The following is a 26532-nucleotide window of genomic DNA, read 5'->3' as shown; positions in this document are numbered from 1 at the left end:
CAGGGTATACTAGTACTGCCTAGGTTGGAAACAGATTCGTGTGACAAGGAGAGTCTGAGAGAGGAGGGAATGACATTAGATGAAGCCTTGGAGGAAATGGAAGACAACCTCGCCCTGCAAGACCAGACATTGCCGAGGGAGGACACGGTCTTGAGACAGTGTGTTACGGAGATGAAGACGATCACAACTATCGAGGATGACCTGATGATGGGGCTCTCGGACTCGCAGCTCATGGACTTTGAGGACCAGGCCATAGAAGAACAGAAATGGTATTTATAGGGGTCTGCAATGCTGTCTCTATCTCATCTCTCTCTCTCTTAGCTAACCAGATGTCAGTAATGTGCAATAATCCGAATTCTGTTCTCCTTTCCAGTGTGCCACCTCCTCAACCTGGTCGTTCTACCCCAAGATGTACCCTCTCAACTCAGTCAACACGACTAGCCCTGAAGTGTTCCATCCAACCTCAGAAGACGGAAGGTACAGCAAAGGTCAAACAGCTAACTAAAGATCTATCAGAACTCAAGTACGTACGTCAGCAAAATATGTGGTGAACTTTCATAGTTGTCTTTAGTTAATAATCATCACGAAAGGATTACATGAAGGAAAAAGGTGATCTCCCTTTCCAGTCTTAAGTCAAAATATATTAGACAAATGAATGCCTGACTGTGAGGTACTCTGTCTTGCAGCATGATGATGGTGAAGGCCAAGAAAGACATGGAGCAGTTTGTACAACAACACCGACAAGCCTGTCACAAGGGGCCAACCAGTGCCAACCCAGCTACCTGGCGAGGAAACTGGAATACTAGATTCTGATGAAGAAACAAAGATAGAACCAATAACTCTGATTTAGATTTTATTGTTTTGTTTTATTAAAATACTAGCATTGTACCCGTGGCGCAGGCAGGTTCAAATGGGCTATACCTTGAATAGATTGAATTGCAATGAAAATATAATGCAATATCAAAGGAGCAATATCGAAGAGACAAATTAAACCAACCATTTGTCCACAGACTCGGACCCTGTGGCGTGCTGTATGCGTGCATATAAAAGTAAATCAATTGGTCCGAATGAGATGATGAGGCAATGTGAATATACCTCGTTCCTTAGTCAGCAATATGCCCCTTTTTATACGGAGATGAAGGAGAACCCAGATAGGCCTTCACATGTCGGCCTCCAAATGGCTCGGACCAATTGCACTATCACTACTAAAACTTTAAAATGCGTGCTCCTCCTACATGTAGCATGATCTCGGGCAAGGCACTTAGTCGACAGGCAAGCTAGAAGTTCAGCACCGTGAGCAGCTCCTTGATAAGGCCATGCCAAGTTCAGAGTGCCTCTTCAGATACATCAAGTTTTGAAAGCTGTGGTGAGCACATAAACATACCATTGTAACCTTAATTTGAAAATCCCTTCATAATCAAGGGCTAGCTCTGGCTAATACAGTATCAATATACGATAGACCATCAATTTGACCCCAGCTCCTTACTGCGGGAAAACCCAAGTCCAGCAACCAAAAGTATCAAAATACATTTTTGTTTACATTTGAACTGCACACATGCGTTTGTTTACAATTTCTTTCCCGCGAAATCTCGAAGATCAGGTGACCTACAATCGTGGATTGAAAATAACATTAACCTTGGTTCAGCAGGTCAACACGTGTACAGGCTGTTCCAATCATCCCCCTACAGCCAGCCGTTCAACAGGTAGTGTTAGTCACCCCACAGGGAGTGCAGGTGATTCATTAATCCCCTGCATAACTGAACAGCAATGGCTTGGCTTCCGTGAGTGATAAGGAGAATTGACCGTGTCCAATTAAAAATCCCTCATTACTGCTCCGCTGAAGTAAATTTCCGAAAATAAACATGACGTTGCATCAGGATAACATATCACCTGCAAACGTGCAAAATTTCGAGACGAAACACGACCCCCAAATGGCACTTTAGCGAGCCGCCTTATAGTATTATGATATAGATATACAAAATACACAACAAACATCAGATTCTCTGCACTTTGCCGTGGCAGTGTAAGGGTCCACCATTATCTCCACTGAACTTCAGTCAGTTCAACACAAACACAAGACTTCCTAGCAGTATAGTGTAGTCCATCGCCGTGTTACTCAGTGTGACCACTCAATATCAGTCACTACGCAAACATATCAAAATCGTCTCTTATTTCATTATACTCCAACACATGTTTCCTAATGGCCGATGTGTCTGTCCATGTCACAAAGTCTTCAAGATTCCTGCAATACAAGACAATCAGAATTGAGAATGTGGAATTACAGTATGAGCCAATGTTCCGGCAATGCGGCAGCATGGTTACTGAGGATTCAACTGATAGTGTGCTTGAATATTCCAACTACACAGAACTTTTAACTAATGCTCTAACACGAAGCTCATATAAGTACGCTTTATTCTGTCACTCCAAGAAGGAGAAGAAATCCATGTTACTCTGTTGTTCAGACAAGCCCCGGGCTCGGGACAAAATATGTTTGCCTTATCAGGATAAGATGAGATGCTTTGATAATGACTTACCTAGTTACAAGGAAAGCAGGGTCCATCACCACTTCAGGACCACAGCGTATATCTTGCAAAAGGTTAAGGAACTGTTTACTGCGTCAGTTGTTGCACCAATAACACTCACGAGTCTGCTACCAAGGCCATGTGGACCACTGCCATGGCTGTCAGTGCAGTCAGTGCCCCCAACATGGACGGTCTCAACTTTTTTTCACTGGCTCTAAATGGGTGCCTGAGGATTCCGAGGCTCGCCATTAGACAACACCACTCCTCCATCAGGTCATCTCTACAGATCTATTTTGTGTTTAAAAAGGATACGGCCTTGTTCAATAAACGTGACTGCAGCCTTTAAGGTTTCGGCCATTTGACTTTTCACCATGATAACTGGGAGACGCCGCCTGGGAAAGAGAGTAATAACGAAATGATACACAAAGTTAGTTTTTCATTTCTGTCCAATTTGGAAGCTTGTGGCCAGTGTCTGGTTGAATGACAAATCAAAGGAGGCCTCCTAAGCTCAGGTTCTCTTTGCAAATCTTACCTGCAAAATGACGAGGCAGAGACTTTGTCTGCTATTTCTAAGTTCTTCGTTGCTGATATCAAACCAATGGAATAACTGCAAGAGAAAGTGGAGATGATCTTCATGTCTTTGAGTCAACTCTGTTCTTAATCAGGGCAAGAACAATCTAGCGGAGGTAATGCACATGTCATCCTCCTTGAATCACGCTGAAAATCTCCACCATATAAACAATGCTAACAAAACTCCTTTCGTTAGCAAATAAACATCACAGATGATACCTGAAGTGAGTCTAACAAGCTCTCAGCCTCTTGACCCCAGTTAACCTGTACCTGTCTGGCAGTTGTCACCAAGGGCTCTCAAGACAGGCACAGCCATGAAGAATGAAGTATGAAGACATTTTCTCAGATTACCTCCCCAATGAAATATTTTTTCAAACTTTTCTATGAAAGTTAATTTCTGGAATGAGCTACTCCCCACCATCATCAGCAGCTTGAAGATGAAGTCAAAGGTCATGGAGTAGCAGGTTTTTTTCTTTGATTTAAAAGTTTCCGTTAAGGTTTTATGATCTCAGCCAACCACCTGCCCTTCTTTCAAACAAGGGCCAACAATATCAAACCCCTGAGCCCTGAGCCAGCATATGTTGATCCCTGATGATGAAGATAATGATAACCCCCAATACCAGCTCGAGGGGATTATAAAAGCACAAAACAACAATAGGAGGCCATTTTGGTAAAATACTACAATAGATAAAACCACTCATAGGATGTGACCAAAAGAGAAGCGATATTCTTTCAAGAAACTATTGTTGACGCCTATTCAACTTGATTCTGCAATTGTTTGATTATTTCCTTGCCTTTCTCTTTGAAGACAGTAAGCACGTGTAAGACTCCTGTCAAAAATATCGCAGCTGGCTAGCAATTTAATTCTAGTAAAAAAGAACAGTCAGAGACTTCGTGAAGTTTGACATTGAGGTTTATTTTTGGATGCAAGATTCCTGTCTTTTGTGGTTTACGAGAATAGCCACGTGGCTCGCACACTTTGCCCCAAATTCCGATAACGGTGGCAACATGGCTTACTGTTTCAGAAGGAAGATTGCAAGACTTTTAGACAGCATGTGTGCATTGTAATTTATCAAGTTTTCAAGAATGTTTTTCCAGGCGTGAAGAAGATGGCATCTGCTCTCCCTAATTGTAGCAAAGGTCAAGGCAAAAAGCAATCTGAACAGATAAGAAAAGTTTTTTACATTTTTGTCAATTAAATGTATAAAATTATCAATAAGGTAAGGCCTATAGCTGTGGGAATTTACACCAATTCTGTTGCCCCCTGTATCAAACAGTGATAACCCATCATTTTTAAAACATCAGCTTGATCAACTTGAGATTTCAACATTAAGTCTGATTGTCAATGTCATTGACCTGCCTCTTCATAAGTTCCAGAAACGTTTGACTGAACCTGAACTTCGATTCGTTTATCTCCTTTACGAATAGCAACAATCAGCTCCAGCTAATAAAGACTAAACAACAATTTGCAATTTGAAATTCTTCAACTCCCGAACTTCGGAAAGATAAAAGGCAGGTGATGAGCCCAATTGAAAACCTAGAAAAAGACCCTTAAAAATAACAAGGGTCCTTGCAGCCCAAATAATCCGAGTCAAAGAACCAGGTGTCCCAACGACGTCCACTGACTGGGAGGTACACCATGGACACAGATCATCCCCAAGGGTCTCAGTGGAGGACGGCTGCCTGCCCTGACAGCCACCAGCTGCTTGAGGGACACTGGCCCAAGGGAAAAGCACCATGGTAGGAGTCTCAAGGATGAAAGGTCTAGGAAGCAGGCATGGGAACTAATTTTAGACCACGACTTCACTTTTGACTTCTGCTGACAAGACATTTGGTAAGGAAGAGCAATCAGGTAATTTATTTCATATGGCCTTATGATGACAAGCAACTGTCAGGGTCAGGGTCACCGTGATCCACCTGGTCGGTATTCCTTATCAACCTTCAAACACTGATGATATATCTGCTGCCTTGTAATATATAGGTCGTGGTGGTGGTTGTGGAACTAATGCTACATGTATACAAAACGTATTTATCATGATTAATAATAAAACCGACTTACAGTTTATCAAGCAATTGGTTTGATGCCTCTGCCTTGTATGGGTCTTTTGGCTCCAAATCTCTGATCTTCCTCGCCAACTCTCTCACATGGCGAGAGAGTTTGTTGTACCTGAAATTATAGAAACACGTCCATAGATAAAATCCTGAACATACTATGTAGTTCCCTGGACCCATCCCATGGCCATGGTAAGACCGTAACTATGTAAGGCCCAAGGGTAGGGCTAAGGCTAAATAGCATGATAGTGAAAATAGGCAAAAAAAAGTGGGAGAAAACGGCGTCAAACTCAAGATTTACGCACTTTGTGTAGTCCTCTCTGCGCTGTATGTAATACTTGCGCATCACAGCCACTTCACGGAGGTTTCTGTCTACATCCCATGATATAAAGTCGACTTTTTTGAGAAGTTTCTTCTCATGAAATTTCAATTTTCTGACCATGCTTGTTTACAAAATGGCGCTCGGTAATTCGTCCGTTTATCACACGGCGGCGCTGCGAACAGGCACATGGGAGGATAAAATTAGGCCAGTGACATGAGAAACACGACACCCTCAGTGACCACTATCATCTCAAGGGAGTATTGGGAGCAACAAGCATTTCTTCAGTGTAAGAAGAAATACGAGAGACAGCGGCACCAAGGGTGGGGCGGGTGGGTAAAGGAAACCAATAAGATGGGACTTAATTAGCTGGCTCAAACAAACATGAGAAACTAAATGATTTAGGGGCAACAAATTCAGAGCACCTAATATCTCTAGCGGTATGGAAGATGGATTGATGCCCAGCAATTTAGGCTCGATCTCATATTACCCTGTCACCATTCCAAATAGGAAACTCTGGGGATAGAATGGAAACTTCCTTCATTACATGCGAGCGCAAATGCCAAGTGCTCGAATAGGCCAGGGTCTGGTGCTTTTATACCCTCTTCGATAATAGAGTTCAATGAGGGTGTACTGAGACTCTTGACCTTCAAGCGCAAATCAATCATTCTTTCCCGGAACACTCTATCTCGGCTAGGGCATTTAAAACTGTTACACGTATTCATCCTGATATTTGAGTGCCCTTTCGTCTCCATGATTAATAGCGCCTACTCACATACTTGTACGACCCCGGGCGATTCCTGAGGTCCGAGGACATTGTTTCCTGCGGATCAGAGGAATCGCCTGTAGACGTACTGTGGCAGGACTTTCCTTGTCCAAGCGGCAATGTTTTGGAATGAGCGTTGTGTAGACATTCAGAATGCTAGGACTGTTACCATTTTCAGGCGTGGGCGAATGACCCAACAACACCCGAAATTACCACTCCTTTTGAAGTTTATAATCAAGCAACCATATTCGATTGAATGCGTTACGGCATCACGTTACATTGGGCGGTGGCTATGATAGTAAGATGGTGAAAAACACCTAAACTGCTAGAACCAGCTTAATTACGAATCACTTCAAAGGCATGCGATGAGATAACGGGCAATTTTAAATAGACAATACGACACTTCGGAACTTCGGAACTTCGGTCCAAGATAAGACGATGGTACGGTTTGTGCATTACCGTTGAGGTACCGTTCGGTCTGGTTTTGGCAGTCTCCGTCGCCGTGTCGGCCTGACAAATGAGCAGCCAGGCCCGCAGCCAGGGTCGAGCCTGACTTGATGGCAGTCACATCGGCTCCCCACATCGTGTGGGCAAGACGGCAGTGCAGCCAGGTCCCATTCGGCTTGTGGTTCTGACTGTCTTGCATCATCTCTTACCGTGTCGGCAAGACGGTGGAGCTGCAATGACCGATCGATTTAGTCTGGTTGTGACTATCTCAATACGCTCACTGTGCCGGCAAGACGGCGAAGCTGGCCGACTCAGTCTTGTTATGACTTTCTCATTTCTCTAACCTTCTTTGAAAGACGGAGAAGCTATTCCTCCCTCGCTCCCCTGCCGTGGACCAGTAGTACTACATGAAACGTATACAAGACGTCCCGATGGGAAGAATGCAGCAAGAAACGGACGGGTATATAAAGAACTTGATAGGTATAGCATAGTTAAGATAAACCGCATGATTAAACCAGGTTCATATTTGCTTTGACTCAATGAATGACGGATCTGCGGGAGCTGGTTCAGGGGTTCCAGCTGCAAATCGTCCCCCGCCCTAAAAACGGGCGATATTTTTAATTTTACGTAAATGCCTAGTTCCAATTTCTTAGCTTAGATGGCGGTACTTGGCAGTGACGAAGACTTGTAAAGATGTGACACTATATGTCATATGGATTTACCGTGGCTCTATGTTGTTTATCTGCTGGGGAGGACTGTGTTCTTCAGAAATGACTTTTGCCAATGAGACAGTAGACCGGCCTGGCCCTTCCCTCTCAGTAATGGATGTTCCTTTTCGCTACTTGGTGCGCCTTGACCCCAATTGTGTCAGGTTCTACGTGGTGCCCCATGTCTTCTAGATGTGCCCTCCCCTTCATAGCCACCATGGCAGTGTTGCTACAAAGTGTACCAAGTCCACCCATAACCCTTTACTAGGCGTACTCTATCTGATCTAGATGCGTACTCTCCGAACGTAGTGCACCATGTTTCAACAGGGTGGACCTTGTCTCAGGAAAAATGTGTCTCATTTTCACATGGTGAATAGCTGATTATTTTCATAAAGGGATTGTATGAAATCAGAACACAATTTTAAGAGACAGCAGATAGGCCTACTGCAACAACCATACCATAACATGCTGTCACAACCAGACTTAATAATACAGCATATGCTGTCACAGCCAGACATGATAGACAGGAGATGCTGGCACAACCAGACCTGATGAGATTGCAGATACTGCCACAACCATTTTTCATTATTCATTATCGGGTACAGCCTGATTTACTTCGGCAAGTTCCTGTAAATCAGTAAATGGAAATTGGGTCAGTCATCAACATGAGGCATTGAAAAAAATCATTATTATGGTGAAGACCCTACCGTATCAAGTTTTTATTGGTTTTTTCAATATGTTTAGGTAAAGATGAACCACTGGAAAGATTGTTTGAATAAAAAAAAATACCGCAACAATATAAATAGCTTTGTTTTAAATAATGAAAAAAATGAAGTACGCTCTGAACCCATGCGGATCGAGGTGGACGGTAATCCCGATTTTCTCATGGTCTTATATATCAAAAGATAGAGAAATGCTTGCTCATCTATAAGACACTAACACGACACGCGCCAGGCGCATTGCAGGCTACAGCCACACCTATTCACACCATACTATGCGCGGATGCACAACATAGTCCAACAGCAAAATGTTTGCAACAGAGTATAAGTTGGAAAAATTAAAAACAATTTGAAGAAGAACTTTTCCAATTAGGCCTTTGTAAGGTATTAGTTTCTTTAACACGTAGGTTTTTCTGTTATAACAAAGTTGTTAAATGTCCCCCCCACGCGCAACGATACACAATTCCAAGTGTCCCGGACTTCTTCTCAAGAGTAAACTTTTGTTCTCAGTGCGAATGGTATCGGCAAGAAAAGGGAGAAGTGAGATCAGACGCATCACGTCGCTTGGACTTAATAAGTGTTTATTTCGGACTTTTACATTGGATATATTGGATTTTTATTCATTTCTCATGTTTGGAATACGTTGGAGTTAGTATGAGGCTGTGGATTTTACCAGTGTTGGTGTTAGGCCTTTGGTTTAGTTGTCCAATAACTGCAGGTAAGTTGCAGTGCTTTTGCCCATGATATCTCGTCTGCTTGACATCGAAAACTCGCGGTCAACTTTTGCGGGACACTTTTAAAAACTCAAATGCCTAAGTTTCCGAAGTTCGACAGCTTATATTTTTCATTAAAACTTTTCAATATTGATATAAAGTTTCATATGAAATTGTTAGATGTTCATAAATAAGCGAATTTTCTTACTTTTCGTTAGTTTTGTTGGATTCCCACGCTATCGCATAACTCCTTAGGTCTTTGTTTTGGCCGAACTCTACTTTTCGAGTGATGTCAACTTTTTCAACTGCCTCGAACTTTTTTATGACTAGGTCTATGACACTTAAAACACTTTTAGGCTTTAAAAAACTTTATAAGTTATAAGTAAGAAAAGTTTGGCGTCACTTCATTTTACAGGGAATGAGATATTTGAGCGTGAGAAACTCGCTCTCTTAAGAGCTTAGTGGTCACTGTGGGCTATGAGCATGGTCGTCGGTGTAAAATATACTGGAGTCTATTGAAATGTGTTTATCTCAGAGCTGTGTGTATGATAGGCGCATAACCAACCATCTACTGCCTACTAAAAGTAAATGTGTAGTATAAGGCCGAAGACATTTCCGTGCGGCATAAGGTCTTTAGGGTTATGTACATGTAGCAGTAGTGTTGTTGGTAGTTACTATACACTAATACTAGAAAATCACTCTGATTGGATTCCCACGACCTGGGTTCGGATAGCTTGAGGCACATGCTGACTTGTTGAAGGAATTAGCAAGAAAAACATCAAGAAGTGTTTTTCTGTGGTGAAGCCAGAGGTGTGTGGAAGAATTGGAGTGTATTCAGTGTGGAAGTGAATATTTGCCTCCCATGGTCAAACTGGCTTCACTAACAAAGGCAACTGTTACAGTAGGCCTAACTTCCCCCCTTTACTACAAATTATGTTGGTGGTTTCCTTCAGCTTCGGAAAGAAGTCACAAAATGAAAGTTTTCCCATTGAAAGCTGAGCTTGGAGTTATAATTTGCAGATAGCATAGCCTTCAGGCTTCATTTATAGATTGATTAAATATGGCAATAGGCCTACTGTTATTTTGCCTCACAAAGTCTGTCTCTATCAAACTGTTACTAAACATTTGACATCCAAAAGCCAAATAGTCATGTATCCTTTACAAGTGTACACTTAATATAGCAACCCTGAAAAAAACCCAGAGCATTGGGCCATCGAAATCTATGACCCATTTTGAAATGCAAAAAGGTAAATTCAATCAAGAGTTGACCCAAAAGTTAACTTTTTTATAGTTTAATTGAATACTTGAGCAAGGAGAATATACTTCATGTCACTTCACAGCCTTAGTGTTACTCTGTGCGTGAAGAGTTGTCAATTCAGTTCTTAATGAGTGGTGAATTTAATTTCATGCTTGAAAGTTTTGGGATAAGAATAGGTTATAAATGTGGGAATAACTGAAAACATGCATAAATTTTTTATCTGTTGAAAAGTTTTGGTGATCATATAATTTGGTCAGGTTGCTTGAAATAGGCCCTTCTTGGTTCTTAGACTCCAGAAAAACCAAGCTTACATGTACCAGTATTGAATTGAGATTATTGAGCCTCATTTTGGATTAAGTTGATTTCATGATAATCCTTTGGTGATTATAACTAAGCTAGGGCCTATAGGTTCCATAATCTGTGTTATAATCAATGTGTAACTGCATGGCAATTTCCATATGTCATTAATATTGCCAAGATTTATAAACCAATTATGAAGAATTCAGTGCATTATGGTCTGTTCCAAATGAGAAAACATGAAAAATTACAAGCATTCCTCTGGGCAAATATGACCTGTTTTCGATTGCCTTTCTCACAGTGTTAACCTTGCACTGATAATTGGCCAGCATTGATTAGTTAAATTGGCTGGTCAAATTGAACAAAGGACTCATTGACACCTTCTAAGGGCCACTCACATTTATGATCATTGATTTTGGGGACAATATTGATATTTTTTAGTAGGCTTTGTAGGGTATTGACATTTGATTTAGAAAAATTCCAATAGTTTTGTTTAGTTTATGGGTGGGTTAGCATTTATATTTGACTGTTGTACAGAAGCAATAGTTCCTAAGTTTAGTCACTAGTTACCTCAGTTTTTTTGAAATTGTTAAGTTGGCACTTGTATTTGAGTTTTGTTGAAAACAATGGTCTCCAAGGTTTTGACACTGATATTATATATCTTGCACTTACAGGCTTTGTATTGTGTGCAAATTACATTGGTTTCAGACATTCCTGGTTAGACATTGTTTGGTTAGTTTGAATTTTAGTTGCCACAGAGAAAATTATGAAAACAGCCACATTCCCAACTCTATATCATTTCTGATTGGGAAAGCTTCTCTTGATACAGTTTGGCTCAAAAATAGCATCAGCAATGCCTTGTCCTTGAAGGGTTAAATCAGTGTGCTGACCACTACATAATTTGGTAAATAATAGTCCGTTTATATCATTCTCTAAGTGTAGGAGGGTATGACCTTGTGTCCTATTGAGAGACCTGTTGAATAATATTACTCTATATGTATTCAGTGGCTACTTTGACATCCTGTGGCAATACTGTTGCATATCTAAGTATTGAATTATATCAGAAATAACCCATAACATAGCTTAGACAGTAACTAGGATAAGCTATCTGACATCCCTAACCTCCAACAGTTTGAGGCAACAATAGAATCAACTGTGGATGCATCCTATTTTTGTTATGATTTTCCTTCCTTTTTCATTTTGTACGTTTTTATTTTTTATGCCTATGCTTATTACCAGTACTGCATCCTATCATTTTCTTAGTAGTTTAAAATATACTGACTCCAGCTGTGTACTGTAATTCACATAAACCTGAACAATATTCTTTTAAATATTTTTTGAAAGTCAAACACGATGGTCCCAAAAGTAAGTCTGTTCAATGTTTGAATGTGGATTTATTGAATGTAGATTTCATTTGAGTTTCCTGATTGACCCTCACTCCTCTGTTCTATCCTGCTGTAAAAGTGGCTTGCTTGCTCATCATCCTCTCCTGGGACACCCAATGACTCCTCCTTCCTCCTTACTTACCTAACCCCGCCTCTATACTCACCTCATACGCCTCAAAATGTTCCACCTTGTGCTCTCTCCAAGTTTAGCTCCAGAAAAATGGTCTATTCCTTTTGCAAAATGCCCCTTCTGGCATCACATTACCACCTATAACTTATAAGTTTCATTGCCCATTCCTGGCAGACTTGAAAATCATCGCTTTCCAAGCACAAGACCCTCTCTTCCCATTCTGGAACCAATTTGGAGTCAAGTTGAAAAAGAATGTTAGATACGTTTTTCTCATCAATACATGTAGTTCACTAACTTTGTGTCTTCAGCTACAACTATCCATTGATGGAAAATCTCTTAAACTTTTTTCATCTTTCACCAAAATTGCACTAACTTAGACGTATGTGATTTATATCAAGCACTTTCTCCTATCATGAATTCATCTCTAAAGTCTATTATATACATATTAGAAAGTGTTTAAAATTGTCAAGAATGTCATTGAGACACGATTCCAGTAAACACAGTATTGCATGAAGGGCATATTCAAACATGCCATTGAAAGCTCTTGGACTGGCCTTAACTGAGCTTGTATGATATCCAGCATGAAGTTTGACTGTTGTTTCTCTGGCTGAGCTTGGCAGGTTGAAAGGTTGCAATGAGTGACTGGCTTCTTCACCTTGTCATAACATGACGAAAAAGGCTTTGTTTCCTGACAATCCATTTTATGCATGACATTTGAAATACGTTGTTGTATTTTGATGGCATGCAAGCAGTTATGCTGTATTGTGAGGGCATGCAGTCAGTCAGTGAGTGAGTATGCTGTATTGTGAGGGCATTCAAGCAGTAAATGTCCTAATGGCCATTTCTGCCTGTATACTTGCACTGCAGAAACGAAAAAGAAGAATGTTGAGTGTTCCTTCGACTGAATAAGATCTTCTTTTGCTGGAGATTAAATTTTGAGAGACTCAGCAAATACAAAAACACTTTTTTGCTATAGCATGGTGTATCACTTGAGATCAATGCTGACCATGTTATGTTTGCTCTATAATGGTGGATATCAAATAATGCAAATTTGTTTCTTTTTAGGGTTCCAGTCGTGTAGTCCAAACCCCTGCAAGAACAACGCGAAATGTCAGACTCCCAGCACAGGTGACCCATACTGCAAGTAAGTGTCATTCGTATATCTTTTGTGATGGAAGGTTCTGTTGTATTGTTCATGCTGATAGAGCTGATTCCCAGTCCAGTCGGCCACCATCTCTCGGGCCTTTTTGCCTTTTCCATTTTTCCGAAAAAAGTTGTTGGGCAAGTGCTTGTTGTCTTCTCTTCAACTGATGGAAGTGTTGTCATCATTGGTGGCGTGTAACTGGAATATGCATCAGGCATCTCTCAAAATTCAAAATTCAAAATACAGATTTCATTTTCAGTGTTTCAGCTTTAATGCTTGTTGAGATATGCTTGAAAATTGCTGTAGAAGTTTTATCTCCTCGCATTACAGCTTGCATTTTTTAGACAATTATAAAAACCTATTCAAACACAGAAGAAAACTGTTTATCTTGCTAGGTACTAGCATGCCGCTGTTGTCTGGACCCAGGATGGTAAACTTCTTACCTGCATATCTAATTAGACAACGGAAATAAACAAAGTTGTTGAGGTTCCAATTTGGGAAGCTTTCAAACATTATGAACCAGAACCAGACTCTATTACACAATTACTTCAAATTTTAAAAACGTCAGAATGATGGTGAAAAATACTGTTGGTAGACCATTTTTTCCTTGCAATTATCTTGGAATGGAATGCGCTGGAAAGCTGATGAGCAATTACCAAACTTATATCAAGTAGAATGGTTGAAGAAAAAGCCAATGTCACTTCAGAGTTTGCTCTAAACTGCAGCTGAAACTTCACTTTAGGAACTCCTGTTCTTCTCCCTGTATGCAGACTTCAGATCTTTTTCCAAGCACCAAATACCTGGTGGACGACACTTAGATATTCATAGTGGTTGCTAAGATCCTCCTCTAAATGGTGACATTTTCTGAAAGAAAACTTTGAAATTGAAGCCATAACTTTTGAGACAAATCCAAGTAGGTTTTCAGCAGATCTTTCAAACTTAAAGAAGCTTCAGTACAACCTCATGATTTCAAGTATGGAAATCAAGGGATTCCGAGACAAGAACAATATATTCAAACTCAATTGCCCTGTGCTTATTTTTAGCCCATTCCTCCTCATGTAAGTGTGAGCACTCAGTGAAACTTATCTACAACATCAAACTACAATTCGGTATCTCTTGCGACTACAGTGGCTGCAATACCAACAGTTTGTTTGCTGATAATTCGCTTGTGAGATAAAGGTTTGAACATCTTGTAAAAGTGTAAGGGAATTCTCGGCTACTTCCTTGCATGGTCGACCAAGGTTAATGCAGCTATCCATGCTTCTAATAAATTGCCCAATGAGATTTGATTTTGCCTTCGAGAGGTAACTTTAGCAGGACTTCTGTAATGTAGTCAGTTTGTCCTTAGAAGTGCAATTACATCCTTTGCCGAAATCAGGTCAACTTACAAAACCAAAAAGAAGTAGTTGCCAAAAGATCTAAGGGTTTGTGTAAAATAGATCATGTTATTTTTCTAAGTTGTTTATCAGGTGTTTATCAAAACTGGCCCAGCTCAAGTACAATTCATCATGAGATGATATACAATGTACCTCAACATTTCTGATTGAAATGACATAAAGAATTTATACAATTTATGAAAATGCTTGGCATGTAAGGCATAGTCCCAAGGCAGAGTTATATCTGGACACGGTATTCATAACCAGCGGTATGAGCATTGATGAAGCTGTACCTCTCATAGTATGTTTCTTAAACCAACCGTATTCACCTTGAATTCGAAAGATATGAAGCCTGGAGAAAAAAACAACAAGAAAAAGATGTTGTTTCGACTGTTGAGATATACATGTGAGTGGTGTAGTCTGTCTGGACCGTTGGCAGTCACTCTTCTATGAGAATTAGCCATGAACTTTGGTAAAGCTGGTAGACAAACTTATCTTTAGCGTTCAAGAAAGGCTTTTGGAATTGAACCATTGATTCTACATTGATTCTTCCTGGTCAACTAGAAATGTATTTGGTAACTTAGTCTTATTTATTCACACTACTGATGTATTTGAAGATTTTCACATAAAGACCAAGTGGCCATTGAAGCACAACATCCTTGAAGGTTTTTTCTCTGTGATGAACTTAATTTGCAACGACTTCCTCCTTCAAATTCGAGACATAGTACTACAAAGTTTGCAGAAAACTACTACGACGGAACGATCCATGATTTTGTTCGAAGACTTCCCTCAGCCTAGTGTAGCGGAGCTGTTGATTGGTATCTGAATCTCATTCATTGCATCATCAAGTGTTTATTTTGTAGTTGTAGCATTTTTCCCAGATATTAATTTTATGCGTTGAGAGTTTTATAGATAACCGTGTCAGATGGTTTTGCCTTGGTAAAAGATTCAGTCGGAAAGTTGACTTGACTGAATATGGATGAGTCTGTTGTTTGACACACCATGAACAAGAATACTGTTCTGTTGTCCTTGGCACTGTCTAATATTAGTTATTGAATTGAATGTGCAAGAGACCCCTTAACTCACTCTTGTCTCAGGCAATTGTAGGCCCGAGGTCTTTGGCATTCTTCTTCGCATTAGTTTTTCGAGCATTCTGAAAGTGTCTTTATGAAGCAATTACTTAGTTTGAATGCCAGTTTAGCGTAGGCCTATTTAGAATTTTATAAACCCCATGTAAACCCAAGGCGCATTCCTTAAGAAATCGCCCAGCAGTTTTGATATGGTAATCTCTTATACCAGCGAGGCCTAGAATATTGTGAGAACTTGTTGGCGAAAGGATTTAACGTTTTCATAAACTCTGATCAACCTTGAGGGTAGTTATGATTTCGGAACAATTCAAGTGGCTTAGTCATGATATATGCCATGCATAGGCCTTTTAGCACAGACATCTACATGTGCAGGGGAATTCAGTAGGCTATGAATCTGATTAAAAAGTGACCAAATAAATTCCTTCTGACAGAAAGATTGGAAGCCTTAAGTGCACTTGCTACCATGTAGGCCTAAGTTAAGGGTGAATGGTTAAGGATAATCCATCCAGGATTAAGCTTCATAACTATGCTAGGGGCTTACAACACTTACAGGCATGTGCATGTATTAGGAAGAACTATGAGTCAGGATCACCCCTGTTTTGCTTTTGATTGAGCATAATTGCCTATTGAACTTGTATTTTTTCTAAACAGTAAGCGGTTAAAGGCTTACAAATACATGTTTGTGACACTGGAAGTTTGTAAAGTCGGTCTGCCTATGTCTTACATGTGAGAAAAGCAGTGTGTTCTGTGGACTGCTTTGGTTTGACAATCAAATGGCAGAATTAGCCTTAGTCTATAAAGTTTAATGAAAAAACCTGGGTTATCACAATGTCAAGTTGGCAATCTGCACAAGTCCACAACCTACTTGAAATATTCCTTTATCAACTAACTGTGAGTTGGTTGAGATATGTCATGGTTGATCACTAAGATTTGCTGAAAATGTCACTTGGTTGAAGAGAAAAAGAGATAAGTCCTTCAAAACAACCTTATACAACATAGTCATGATTGGAGTTCAAACCTGTATCGTAGGCCTAATGACATAAGTTCTCATGGGCTCCATTACTAAATATTGATGCAACTGTTTTACATTGCCACTTAGAACCATTTTGCTGTTCAAATATAAAAAACGAGTATGAAATTTCTGACATTCTACTCTGACTAGGTTGTACCCTACACCAGTGTACGTGCAGTGAGCACTTTTTTCTGTCAGATTATGTGAATTAAAGCACTTGAATGTGTATGGCTTGTGGCCCTCCATCAAGTCTCCAGGAAGCTATTGACTGCTCTAGGCAATGTTACATCCGACCGGCGCTCAGTGCCTCAATGGAGCGACGATGCTTTTACGCCATCGTGTGCACTGGGCTAGTCGATACATGCGAAAATGATGTGTTGGCGAGTTAAGTGTAGTTATGTTTGCTGCAGGATGCAAATGAGTCAGTTTGAGAAGGTCAGGTCCAAAAGTGACAAAGTTGACCAAGTAGGGGCAGAAATCATTTGGACGATTTAGTAACTTACAAACATGCTGCGTTATACTCTGGCTAGAAGTAGTCACGACCAGACAAAATCATTTGAGTGAGAGTTCGAAAAGTTTAAAGGTGGGGGGGGGGGGGTTGTCCAGCAATCAACAGTTCATTAGAGATGTTGCCCTCATTGCCTGTTACAGTCTTGTCCTGTATTTCCACAAAGTTTTTTTCATCAAATCTCTGCTAAGTATGCTGGCTGCACAATGCCTTGAGACTGATGATTTTCAAACTGTTTATGATGGAGATTAATTGATTGCAGCGGAGACTTGTAATTCACCAAGGCAGGAAATGGGACCAGTATAAAGTCATTTGGCTAATATGTTGTATAAATGACCATTATGACTAAGTAGACCCTGAATCAACTGATTTTCACATACATTTTAGAGCGAACTGTCTGTAATTATCATGGCCTGAGAAGCACGCATAAGGTATGAAAACTCTCAGCCTGTCTTTCCTGTTGGGGAGTTTGCCAAATCTTGTTTTCAGTCATGGGTGAGATCTTGAACCCATACGTCTTTAAGGCACCCATTTCATTCTACTTGTTGACTCTCATTATAAGTTATAATTGTACTTTTATATGCTCTGCTCTAGCTATTTTGATGTGCTCATCTGTTCACATGCTCCCATCTCAAACATAGTTCACGAAGCATGGACACCAGCTATTTCGAAGTTCTGGTGCGAATCCTTTCTTGTTCATGTTGTGGATCCTAGCGGTGACCATGCATGAAAAGCAGGGGCATATAGCATGGATCTTCATGTTACCGAGCAGTCTGTTCCTTTCCCATCGCTGACTTGATCACGTCTGGACTTGACTTTGGCAAGAACATTGATTCACAAACTTTCTCGTTTTGGTATCTTCTCAGTTCAAGGTCTTACTTGACATGGTCCATCATTTTGTGCATTGGTTCCATTCAGCCTCTGAGGAAGTCTGATAAAACTCAAATGGGAATTTATTCAAGAAGAGTTCACCAATGCTAACAAATTGTCTACTGATGCGAACAGGAGGGCCCCAATTGTGATCACTTGCAAGGGTTCACCCCTTTATGGTGCTGCTGTATTCCAAAGGGGATATTGAAGGGCACCAATATCGTTTAATGACTCGTTAAAATGATGTTTAACTGCGGCTAATTTGAAGCAGGTTCTGGCGCTATTCTTGGTGCTGATGCTGCATGCAGGAGTGTGGGAATTTTCGCAGATTGTGGCGTACACACCCATCATGATTGACTCCCAGGTGTCAGCACGTGCATCAGGTGTGTTAATTTGTGCGTTGTTGACATCGTGGAAAGTCCAGGCCAGGCTAAGTTCACTAAAATAGCTTGTGTAACGTTGTACACTTTCCTATGAAGTGTACTGGTTCTGTATCAAAATTGTGGTCGAAAAAAGTCAACGCGCCCACAAGGTTCTTCATGTTGATGTAAATTCTAAAAAGTTTGATGAAATAGGCCGAGTTTTGATAAGTGAAGTTAGGACTCATGATTTTACTTGGACGCCCCGGCGTTCAAGGAAGGGCATAAAGGGTGAATGAACACAGAATGTGGGAAATGAGTAAAAGTATCAGGAAGAGATAGAGGTTGGATCCAGAGCCAAGAGGGTGAGCATTGGAATCTCTCCTGGCTTGCCATAACCACATTTGTATAGAACTTGAATCTGGAGAAGACTGTCTCTGAGGTTAGTTGGAGCAATGGTTCAATTCTTCAGAATGGTCCTCGCATCCATTCAGCATCCATTCCATAGTGACCATCTCACTCTACCCAGATTTAGAATCATATTTATAAACTCAATTTAAGGACTAAACTTTTTGAAAAGGAGTCCAAATGGACATGCCAAATATAGAGAAATTGGTCAAGGGTTGAGTTTCCTTTCATGTAAAAGTGACTGAAATCCACTGTACATTGATCAACAAATGATGTACTGAAGTACAGGGTGCTGTATCAACTAGGGCTGAAGCCGACCCTTGAAATCCTTGATGCTGTGAGTCCCTCTCAAGAATCTCTCAATCTGCTGTTGTAAACTTAAAAAGGGATTAAATTAGGTGTGGTTGATCCCTTTTATCAGCGGATAAGTTGGGACAATTTGGTGCATTTTTCACCTGAGGTACCAATTGTGTAAGTCTGAGTCCTCGTTTTGTGAGGGATTTTTCAGTATTGTTCGATGTCCCCTAGGGCATTATCATGATTTGAGGACATAATGGGGCCGCATAGCATGAATGATATTTTCATTACGAAGAAAAGGTGGGGTCTTATGGCATTCAGTAGTAACAATACACTTCCGTAGGTCGGTGGGGTCGGGACCTTCATGACATGAGACATTGCGAAAAAGGTACAGCTTGCCAGGTCGGCAACTCGACGTTTAGAAGAAAAAACGTGCCGACCTCAGGTCAATTGTTACAAATTGAAAAAGCTTATAATGTATTCATGTATCCAAGGGGTTATCTGAAGGTTTTTAGGCAGGCACCCCAAGGGACAAAATCTGTAACCCTTGAATGACAATGCTATGTAGACCCCCTGATCTGTCATAAACAAAATTAGGCATTATTGTGGAAATCAGGTCCCTTCAATCTGGGAGTTACATCTGCCTGTATTTGCGTTCGTTATGAAATAATGATCTGAAGGTTTTAAAAGAATTCGGCACCTCCCCCTTATATCATGAATATCTTGATAAGGGGTCCATATAATTTGAATTAACGTTTTACACCCCTCACCGTAAGGGGTGAGGATTCTTCTAAATCTTCTTGCAGGGTCTTCTAAGGGTTCACAGTATCATTGTAGCCGTTTTTAATGAACCCTTCGCAAATTGAACTAATTTGTTTTGGTACCCCCATGGTATGAATTTGTCCCCTTGGTGAGAGTGTGATATCGCTATTATTCCCCAAATCAGAAACATACGGCATGGGAATGAAATTGTTGCAGTTTGCAAGGGTTCAAAGGGGTACCATTCGCGTAGAAAGGGTTGAAGTAGTTTATTCAGTGTCTACAGTCAGAGGGTGAACTGAACAAATGAAGCATGAATGTTCAAATTAACGTCACCTGATGATCAGCTTCTGCCATGTTCTACATGAAGTCCGACCTTAACAAGTTCGATTTCCATGGTAACCACTGTACTATTGCATCAAATTTGCCATTTGACTGCACTAAGTCGCATTGAACTTGTTGGCTTTCACTGACGTTTAAATCTTTTTTTTGAAAAAATCTGATCAAGGATTGAAACATTGCTAGATTTAAAATTTGTGTGTGAAGCTACCTGGTTGATATGAATTTGGAGTGACTGTGCAGTAACTGGTGCTGTAAATGGTGCTATAACTGGTGCTGTAAATGGTGCTATAACTGGTGCTGTAACTGGTTGTGGAGATGCTTTTGCAGGTTCTGTGGACAGGCTGTTGAAGCCATTTCCTTGAGTGTTCCTTTTCTTTCAATTATGTTTTTCTGGTGATTTCTCAGACCAAAGTATTGAAAGCTGTAATCAGGTCAGGTTGTTGATGATTGACTGTACAGTGCAATCATTGGATTTGATTTAAATCACAATGCATGGTAATTACCTGTAATAACAGCGTTAATTATTAGTGTGGCGACCAAGTGGAGAGAAATCCAGGGCTGTAAGCCAGTAAGTTGTGGATTAAGTAAAAAGTGTAAGCCTATGATGTCATTGTTTTGTCAGTTAGCTGAACTTTGCACTGGACTTCTTTGTCTTTCTGTCAACAGGACAAAAAACATGTCAACATTATCGGCTCCTTCTGCTTAAGTCAACATTTTCATCAATAACCACCATTTTTGTGCAGATTGAGCTCAAGCTGATTAAGGATTGAAACATTGCTGTTTAGGCAAAAAGCTTTTTAGGCAAAAAACACTATACAAAAATATATGCCATGCAAAAACTTGCCTTCCAGCCATGATTTTTCTAACCATCAAATTCAACTTCGGCAGATGTTCCACTTGTATATCTTAAACCAGACGATCTTTTAATATTTACCCTCATATCTTCAGATACCAACACATATGTCCAATAATTTCAAGTGATTAATGTCAAAATAAGTTTATCCAAACACTTGTTTGATGATAAGGCAGGAATATTAAAATTTAAAAATATTATCACTGCCCGAAGTGTGCCTAAGATTCCTATGTTGACTGGACGAGTCAACGCTCAATAACCTGACCCCCTGAACTTTTTCCAGTGATGTGCCACAGTTTTATCTCTTTCGATCAGTTTTGAAAACAACTCCATTCATAAGTTTTATCTCATCTGTCCGTGTGGTTATACGACCAAAACTAATACAGATTTCATAATGCGAAAGTTGTTTATATGACTAAATATTAGTCTCGTATGCCGTTAATTGCCAACAACACCAAATAAGATATCCTGCCATTGTTATGGATTACCCCAATATGGTTAATGTTGGATCTGCAGGATTATCCCATAGCTCTGATAAGACACTTTGTGTTGTCAAGGCAAACTGATCCTAAGGTTGGATTTGTTTAATGCCCAATTCTATTGACGAAAATAATGATTATAACCAACCTTTTCCAAATTCTGTTGAATCCAAATTCCATTTTATTTAAAACATGTTCTTTTGAGGAAATTCCATGCAGTATTTAGCATTTTGTGATCTCCTTACCAAAAAATGACCAGGGGTGATTTGAGGCTTTGTGGAACTGGAGAAGCATCTTTTGCTCTCAACCTCTTTATTGAATAGCTGTGGACCACATTCTTATAGGAACCAGTAGGGGGTGTTTCTCTCCTAAGGTCACTCAGTTTAACCAAGGGCACTGCCGGGTTGCTTGGCCTGCTTTATCTGGGTCCTGCTGTTCCGTGCCCTCACCATGGAGGCCAACAACAGTAGAGATCATGAATGTCATGTCTTGGGGCACTTGTTTGCCAAGAATGGCTTCAGGCTGTTGGTATCTGTTGCTCTGTTGCTGTGAGCATCAACAGATCTGATGGCTTTTGAAGAGTCAATGATTTTCGTAGCTGATAGGCTATGTTCAAAAGTCTAGCATCTTTACTTTTGGTTGCTATCGAGTTGTTCAAATTTGGTGTACTATTTGTGCTTGATAGGACATCAGCCGTCCCGGAGCATGGAAAAGTACTGTATCTATATACGTCATTTGACATGAAGGGCTTCAAAGGAAATAGCTTAAGTAATTTTTGATTGCCTTCCGGTTGGGATGGGTATTAACCTGTAAAAAGTACGATTGCACTCTACCGGAGACCAATTATATAATTTGGTAATGACTGCTGACTGGCTGACCCAGTAATTTGGATGAAAAATTGAGAAGTTGGCATGTGCTGGTTGGGAAAGTTGAAAGTTGCTTGTGAACACGTTTCACAGATAGCAATCCATGAATCTCATTTAGATTGAGTTGGGAATGAGTGCTACTGCCAGTTAGTTTTCTACGCAATGAGTTGTATTGGTAAAGTCAGCTTGGCGGTAAACGAATACTCTTTTCCACAACTTAATATTTTGTTCAACTTTATTTTAGACCTACCTTGACGTTTTTCAAATACTTTACTGTCTCGGTTCCAAAGACTACCAAAATGTGTTAAAAATACTACTGGTCTATAGAAGACTTTGTATGGGTTGTAAGCTAGTCTCAACTTGATCATGAAAAGGTGTTACAAAACGGTATGATGATTCTATCTCTAATGAACATGGCATGCTTTGAACTTGGTAACTCTGGATGAAGATGTGAAAAAGGTTTCGGTCAACAGTTGACCTTTTCTTCCTTGGCTTATAGACAAACTGAAGACCTCAACTGTTAGGCCCATTTCAGGGTGAAAACTCAACGTTTTCACCTCAGATACAATATCGACAAGTATTCTGTGGTAATCAGCTGTTCGCGTCATTGCTAAAGATAGCTGAGGGGTGATTTGTTGATAGTGATACAGCGTTTGCGATATACCTGCAACTTTTAAATGTACACCTTGATTTTGCTGACTTCTGCTCATAAGTCTTTTCCTCCCAGGGCCCACATTTTAAACTAAGTTTGAAAATGTCCAAAAGCTCTACATTGAGTTTAAGTTACGGCCTGTTCAATTACACTGCAGGATGTCGGGTGGTACATTGGTACAACATATAGCTCTCTTTTTTGCCAATCCTTGTATCAGAAGACAACTCTTGATCCCTATCCCCAGAGCTCAGGCTGGGAGGTTTAGGATTGCTGAATCAACCAATCTACAGTAGATGAAGTCAAATAACAATATCTTATTCTCTGGATGTGAGGGGATTCTTTTTCTTCATCAAAGGCTTCTTAACAGGCCTACTTTCCAGTCAAAGACCTAAAAGCGTGGCAGATGTTGTCCGCCTCTGCCCAGAGATAAGGAACACTGTAGAGTATTGTAGAGTGCACCACATATTTACTACTGACCTAGTTTCCCAGCCAGAAAAAAAGCAAAATCGTTGTGCATGCCTGTCAGGTACAGTGGTGACTCACGTCTGTAAAAGTTGATCACACAAGTAACTGAGGGCATTGTGGGGGTGGCAATATTAGAAAAGTTAAATGCCTGCCATTTACAGCGGATATTATGTGGTACATTCATGTTTTTTCCTTTGTTGATCATGTTGGTCATTTTATCTATCAGTTTGGCTGGTTTGTTGCACTATGTGATGAGCCATGGTTGGATGGAGTGAATGACATGGGTCCCATTTATTGGAAGAATTCTATGGAAGAAGAGAGCTCAGTCCAAAACGTTTCCAAAGATATGTTGGCCAAGACCCCCATTTAATGGTGACATATCAGACCTGTAATATTCATCAGAGAAAACTGATACGATCTGTAGGTTCTAATAGTCTGAATTTGAAAACGACTTCTTCCCTTGGGCAATCTGAAAGAGTCTTTTCAATCGGCACAGTCTGGTCTCGAACTGCTAAAGGGTTTCCTCAGCTCAGATGACCTTTAGTCCTGGGACAGGTGATATTGGGGCAAATATTCCTCATGCCTTCAGGGGGGAGATGAAACCAAATAGAGGCTTTGAGACGGTGCGGACTATTTCTGTTTCAGATGGCCAGATGGACTTGTAGGCCAACACACAACCGGCACGTGCCGTGAATTGTGGTTTCACTGCCATCTTTGTACGTACGCACAAAATCGCCAAGAATTGAATGCTGTGCACAGAAATAGTCATGGGTTGTTTTCATGGAATGCCCGACAAAAAAAAGACATAATTGTCCACCAAGAAAGGGGTAAACAATACGTCCTTTTCTCCCGCCATAATTTTTAGGCCAGGTATGGAACACTCAATAGAAATACTCGCACATCTTTTGTGAGCAACTCTCAGACAAAGATGTCACCGACAAATAACTCACGGACAAATAACTCACGTTTGGAACCGAACAAATTGCACGTGAACACGTGACCATATTTCCTTCAGTGTTTAATTCCGTATTCACAGACATGGTGCGCAAGGGCGAGACAAATGCCAGACGGAGCAATTCAAGTTTCCTAAGCCCGCTAGCTACCTTTTGTCAGGATGAGTGAGATTTCGTAACATTTGGGCAAACAAAAGCCCGTTGAATCCCGACACAAATGTGCTGTGTTTAGCGTATTAGAGATTTTGTCTCTACAAATGATCACAGATAATATCTGACAACCACTGCAGCTGGTTTGTTATTGTGCGTGTCTCATTTTCATTTTTTATGTGGATTTATTTTCCATGCCCATGTGAAATTACTATGATGAAGGGGTGAGTCGGTCATTGCTGGCTGGCCTTCTCAGGGTCCGTAACTCAAACTTGGTGCTTTTCTCTCAAGTAACAACTCAAGATCATCTTGTTGAGTTTGTAGATCGGGTCTTCAGTTGAAAAAAATGTGTCTGTTGTATGATGATAGAAAGCCTTGACATTGTTTTGCTCTGTCGCTAATGAAAAACATCCTTACTTCCAAAAGCTATCTTAAGTTGTAAAAGGCCACCAGGTTGAAGAACAATGAACATGAAAGTGAACTTTATCACTTATTTTCTTAGAAGAAATAGGATATGATATGGTGGGTCTGTCTGCTTCAGAACATTTGCAAAGGCCATGTAAACAAGGCATAAACAAGATGCAGAGGATGTATGATACAGTTTGTCCGTGTTTGGTGGAGGGAAATGGTTATACAGAAGACTGACAAGTGGGTTCACCTCTGGTAATGGCATTGTCCAAGGCCACGGTGTGATCTAAACTGTCTATTGAGCAGTGACCTGGAATCCATGTGCCAATGTAACAGCGCTTGTTCACATCATTAAAAAGTGCATTGTAACCTGGGTCGCTGTGGGAACGACACAAAATAGCCTCAAAATAACCTTGCTATGATACATTGAAGCGTTCCATGGAACATTAATAGTACTCTATCAGTTATTGTGGTGGAACCATGACAAATTTTTGCAATAAATTGCAATAAATGTCTCATCATTACATTAGGGGCTCGTGGCTCCCTTGCTCATCATAAAGTGGAGGAAGGGACCGGAATACTAAACAACATGCCGTCAGGTAGTTCATTTGGTTGGCCATATTGTTTCACTGTCTCCACTTTGATAGTAATTCAGCATCTGGCAAAGAAAGCAAACATTCAGCACAAACTACTTAAGTGTTTCTGTGCAAGAAAGAGCAAAAAACACAAGAATATTTGTTCAATTTCCACGTCATTATCCCAGGGTAGTATTGTAAGATAATCCCTCTTGTTTGCGATGTGTTTGACATGTTGCATACATTTGCTAGTAAACAATATCCACAGTGCAATATAGAAATACTTGTAGATTTCTGCATAATTTCATCAGCTTTTTGTGTGAGTTTTTTGCTGTTGGCCAATAAGACAGTTAGCTTAGTGTTTACCTTGTTGAGGAAGATGTGGCATATTGCTTTAGCCTGTCGGTTTTTTACTATTGTTGCTTTCTTGTTAATCTTTTGTTGGTCATTTTCAATTAAAAAAACGCAGGCGTGTTTGGAATTCCCTCACACTTTGCTGCCTCATAAAATGTAATTTAAAGCGGGTTTATGTATCCTGAATAAGATCTCGAGAAGATCAGTTATATCCGTAGATTTGTAGGTAATGTTGTTCTTGGCTTTCGTTACAAACCAGGTGTAGCTGCAAGAGTAACTCGGCTTAGAATCCCCATACCAACTTCCGCATTCAGAGCAGGTTTCAAATTCTCAAGAAAAAATGAACAAAGATTGAAATTGATAATGAAATGAATTTGGAATGTAGGTTTGTTTGTTTATCATTTGCAAGGTCTTTGCAACTTACAAGAAGACTGGCTTGTAGTTTGAAGATGACATATTCATGAGAAGGTATGGCTTGGATGTTTCGGCACACAGCACCATTTGAAGGACCCACAGCTAAAGCTTATCTGGGGCTATTAGTGACCATGAGCAACCAAAATGGTGGCCAACAATGAACATATTGTAACACTCCATTGATAGCTTCATTGCTTCACCATTCACCAGATGCATATCTCCACGATTATCAAGTATACCATTTCCTTTCCACCCGCCAAACACTTATAAATCCACTCGCGAGTAATTCACAGGGCGACCCCCATCACCATGTTT

General features: G+C 40.4%; 2 protein-coding genes across 3 annotated transcripts in view; one reads left to right on the top strand and one right to left on the bottom strand.

Annotated features, from left to right (window-relative positions):
* Positions 1-871: 871 nt before the first annotated feature.
* On the bottom strand, positions 872-5599 carry LOC135501413 (U3 small nucleolar ribonucleoprotein protein IMP3-like). Its single transcript, XM_064793529.1, has 6 exons — positions 5450-5599; positions 5152-5259; positions 3055-3129; positions 2835-2914; positions 2535-2586; positions 872-2242 (listed from the first exon to the last, which is right to left on the bottom strand). The coding sequence occupies exons 1-6, from the start codon at positions 5584-5586 to the stop codon at positions 2143-2145; spliced, it is 552 nt and encodes a 183-aa protein (XP_064649599.1). The 5' UTR covers positions 5587-5599; the 3' UTR covers positions 872-2142.
* A 3026-nt stretch (positions 5600-8625) lies between these two features.
* Positions 8626-26532, top strand: part of LOC135501839 (neurogenic locus Notch protein-like) — a 67581-nt gene continuing 49674 nt past the window's right edge. Inside the window, exons 1-3 of one of the 2 annotated variants that reach the window (XM_064794206.1) lie at positions 8626-8820; positions 11715-11735; positions 12951-13029. In XM_064794206.1, coding sequence (XP_064650276.1) covers positions 8757-8820; positions 11715-11735; positions 12951-13029 — 164 coding nt within the window. In that variant the 5' untranslated portion in view covers positions 8626-8756. The remainder of the gene's footprint in view (positions 8821-11714; positions 11736-12950; positions 13030-26532) is intronic. The other variant, XM_064794207.1, reaches the window with a different exon arrangement.

This window comes from Lineus longissimus, chromosome 17 (assembly GCF_910592395.1).
Source record: "Lineus longissimus chromosome 17, tnLinLong1.2, whole genome shotgun sequence".
Classification (NCBI taxonomy): domain Eukaryota; kingdom Metazoa; phylum Nemertea; class Pilidiophora; order Heteronemertea; family Lineidae; genus Lineus; species Lineus longissimus.
This window is presented reverse-complemented; position numbering and strand designations above follow the sequence as displayed.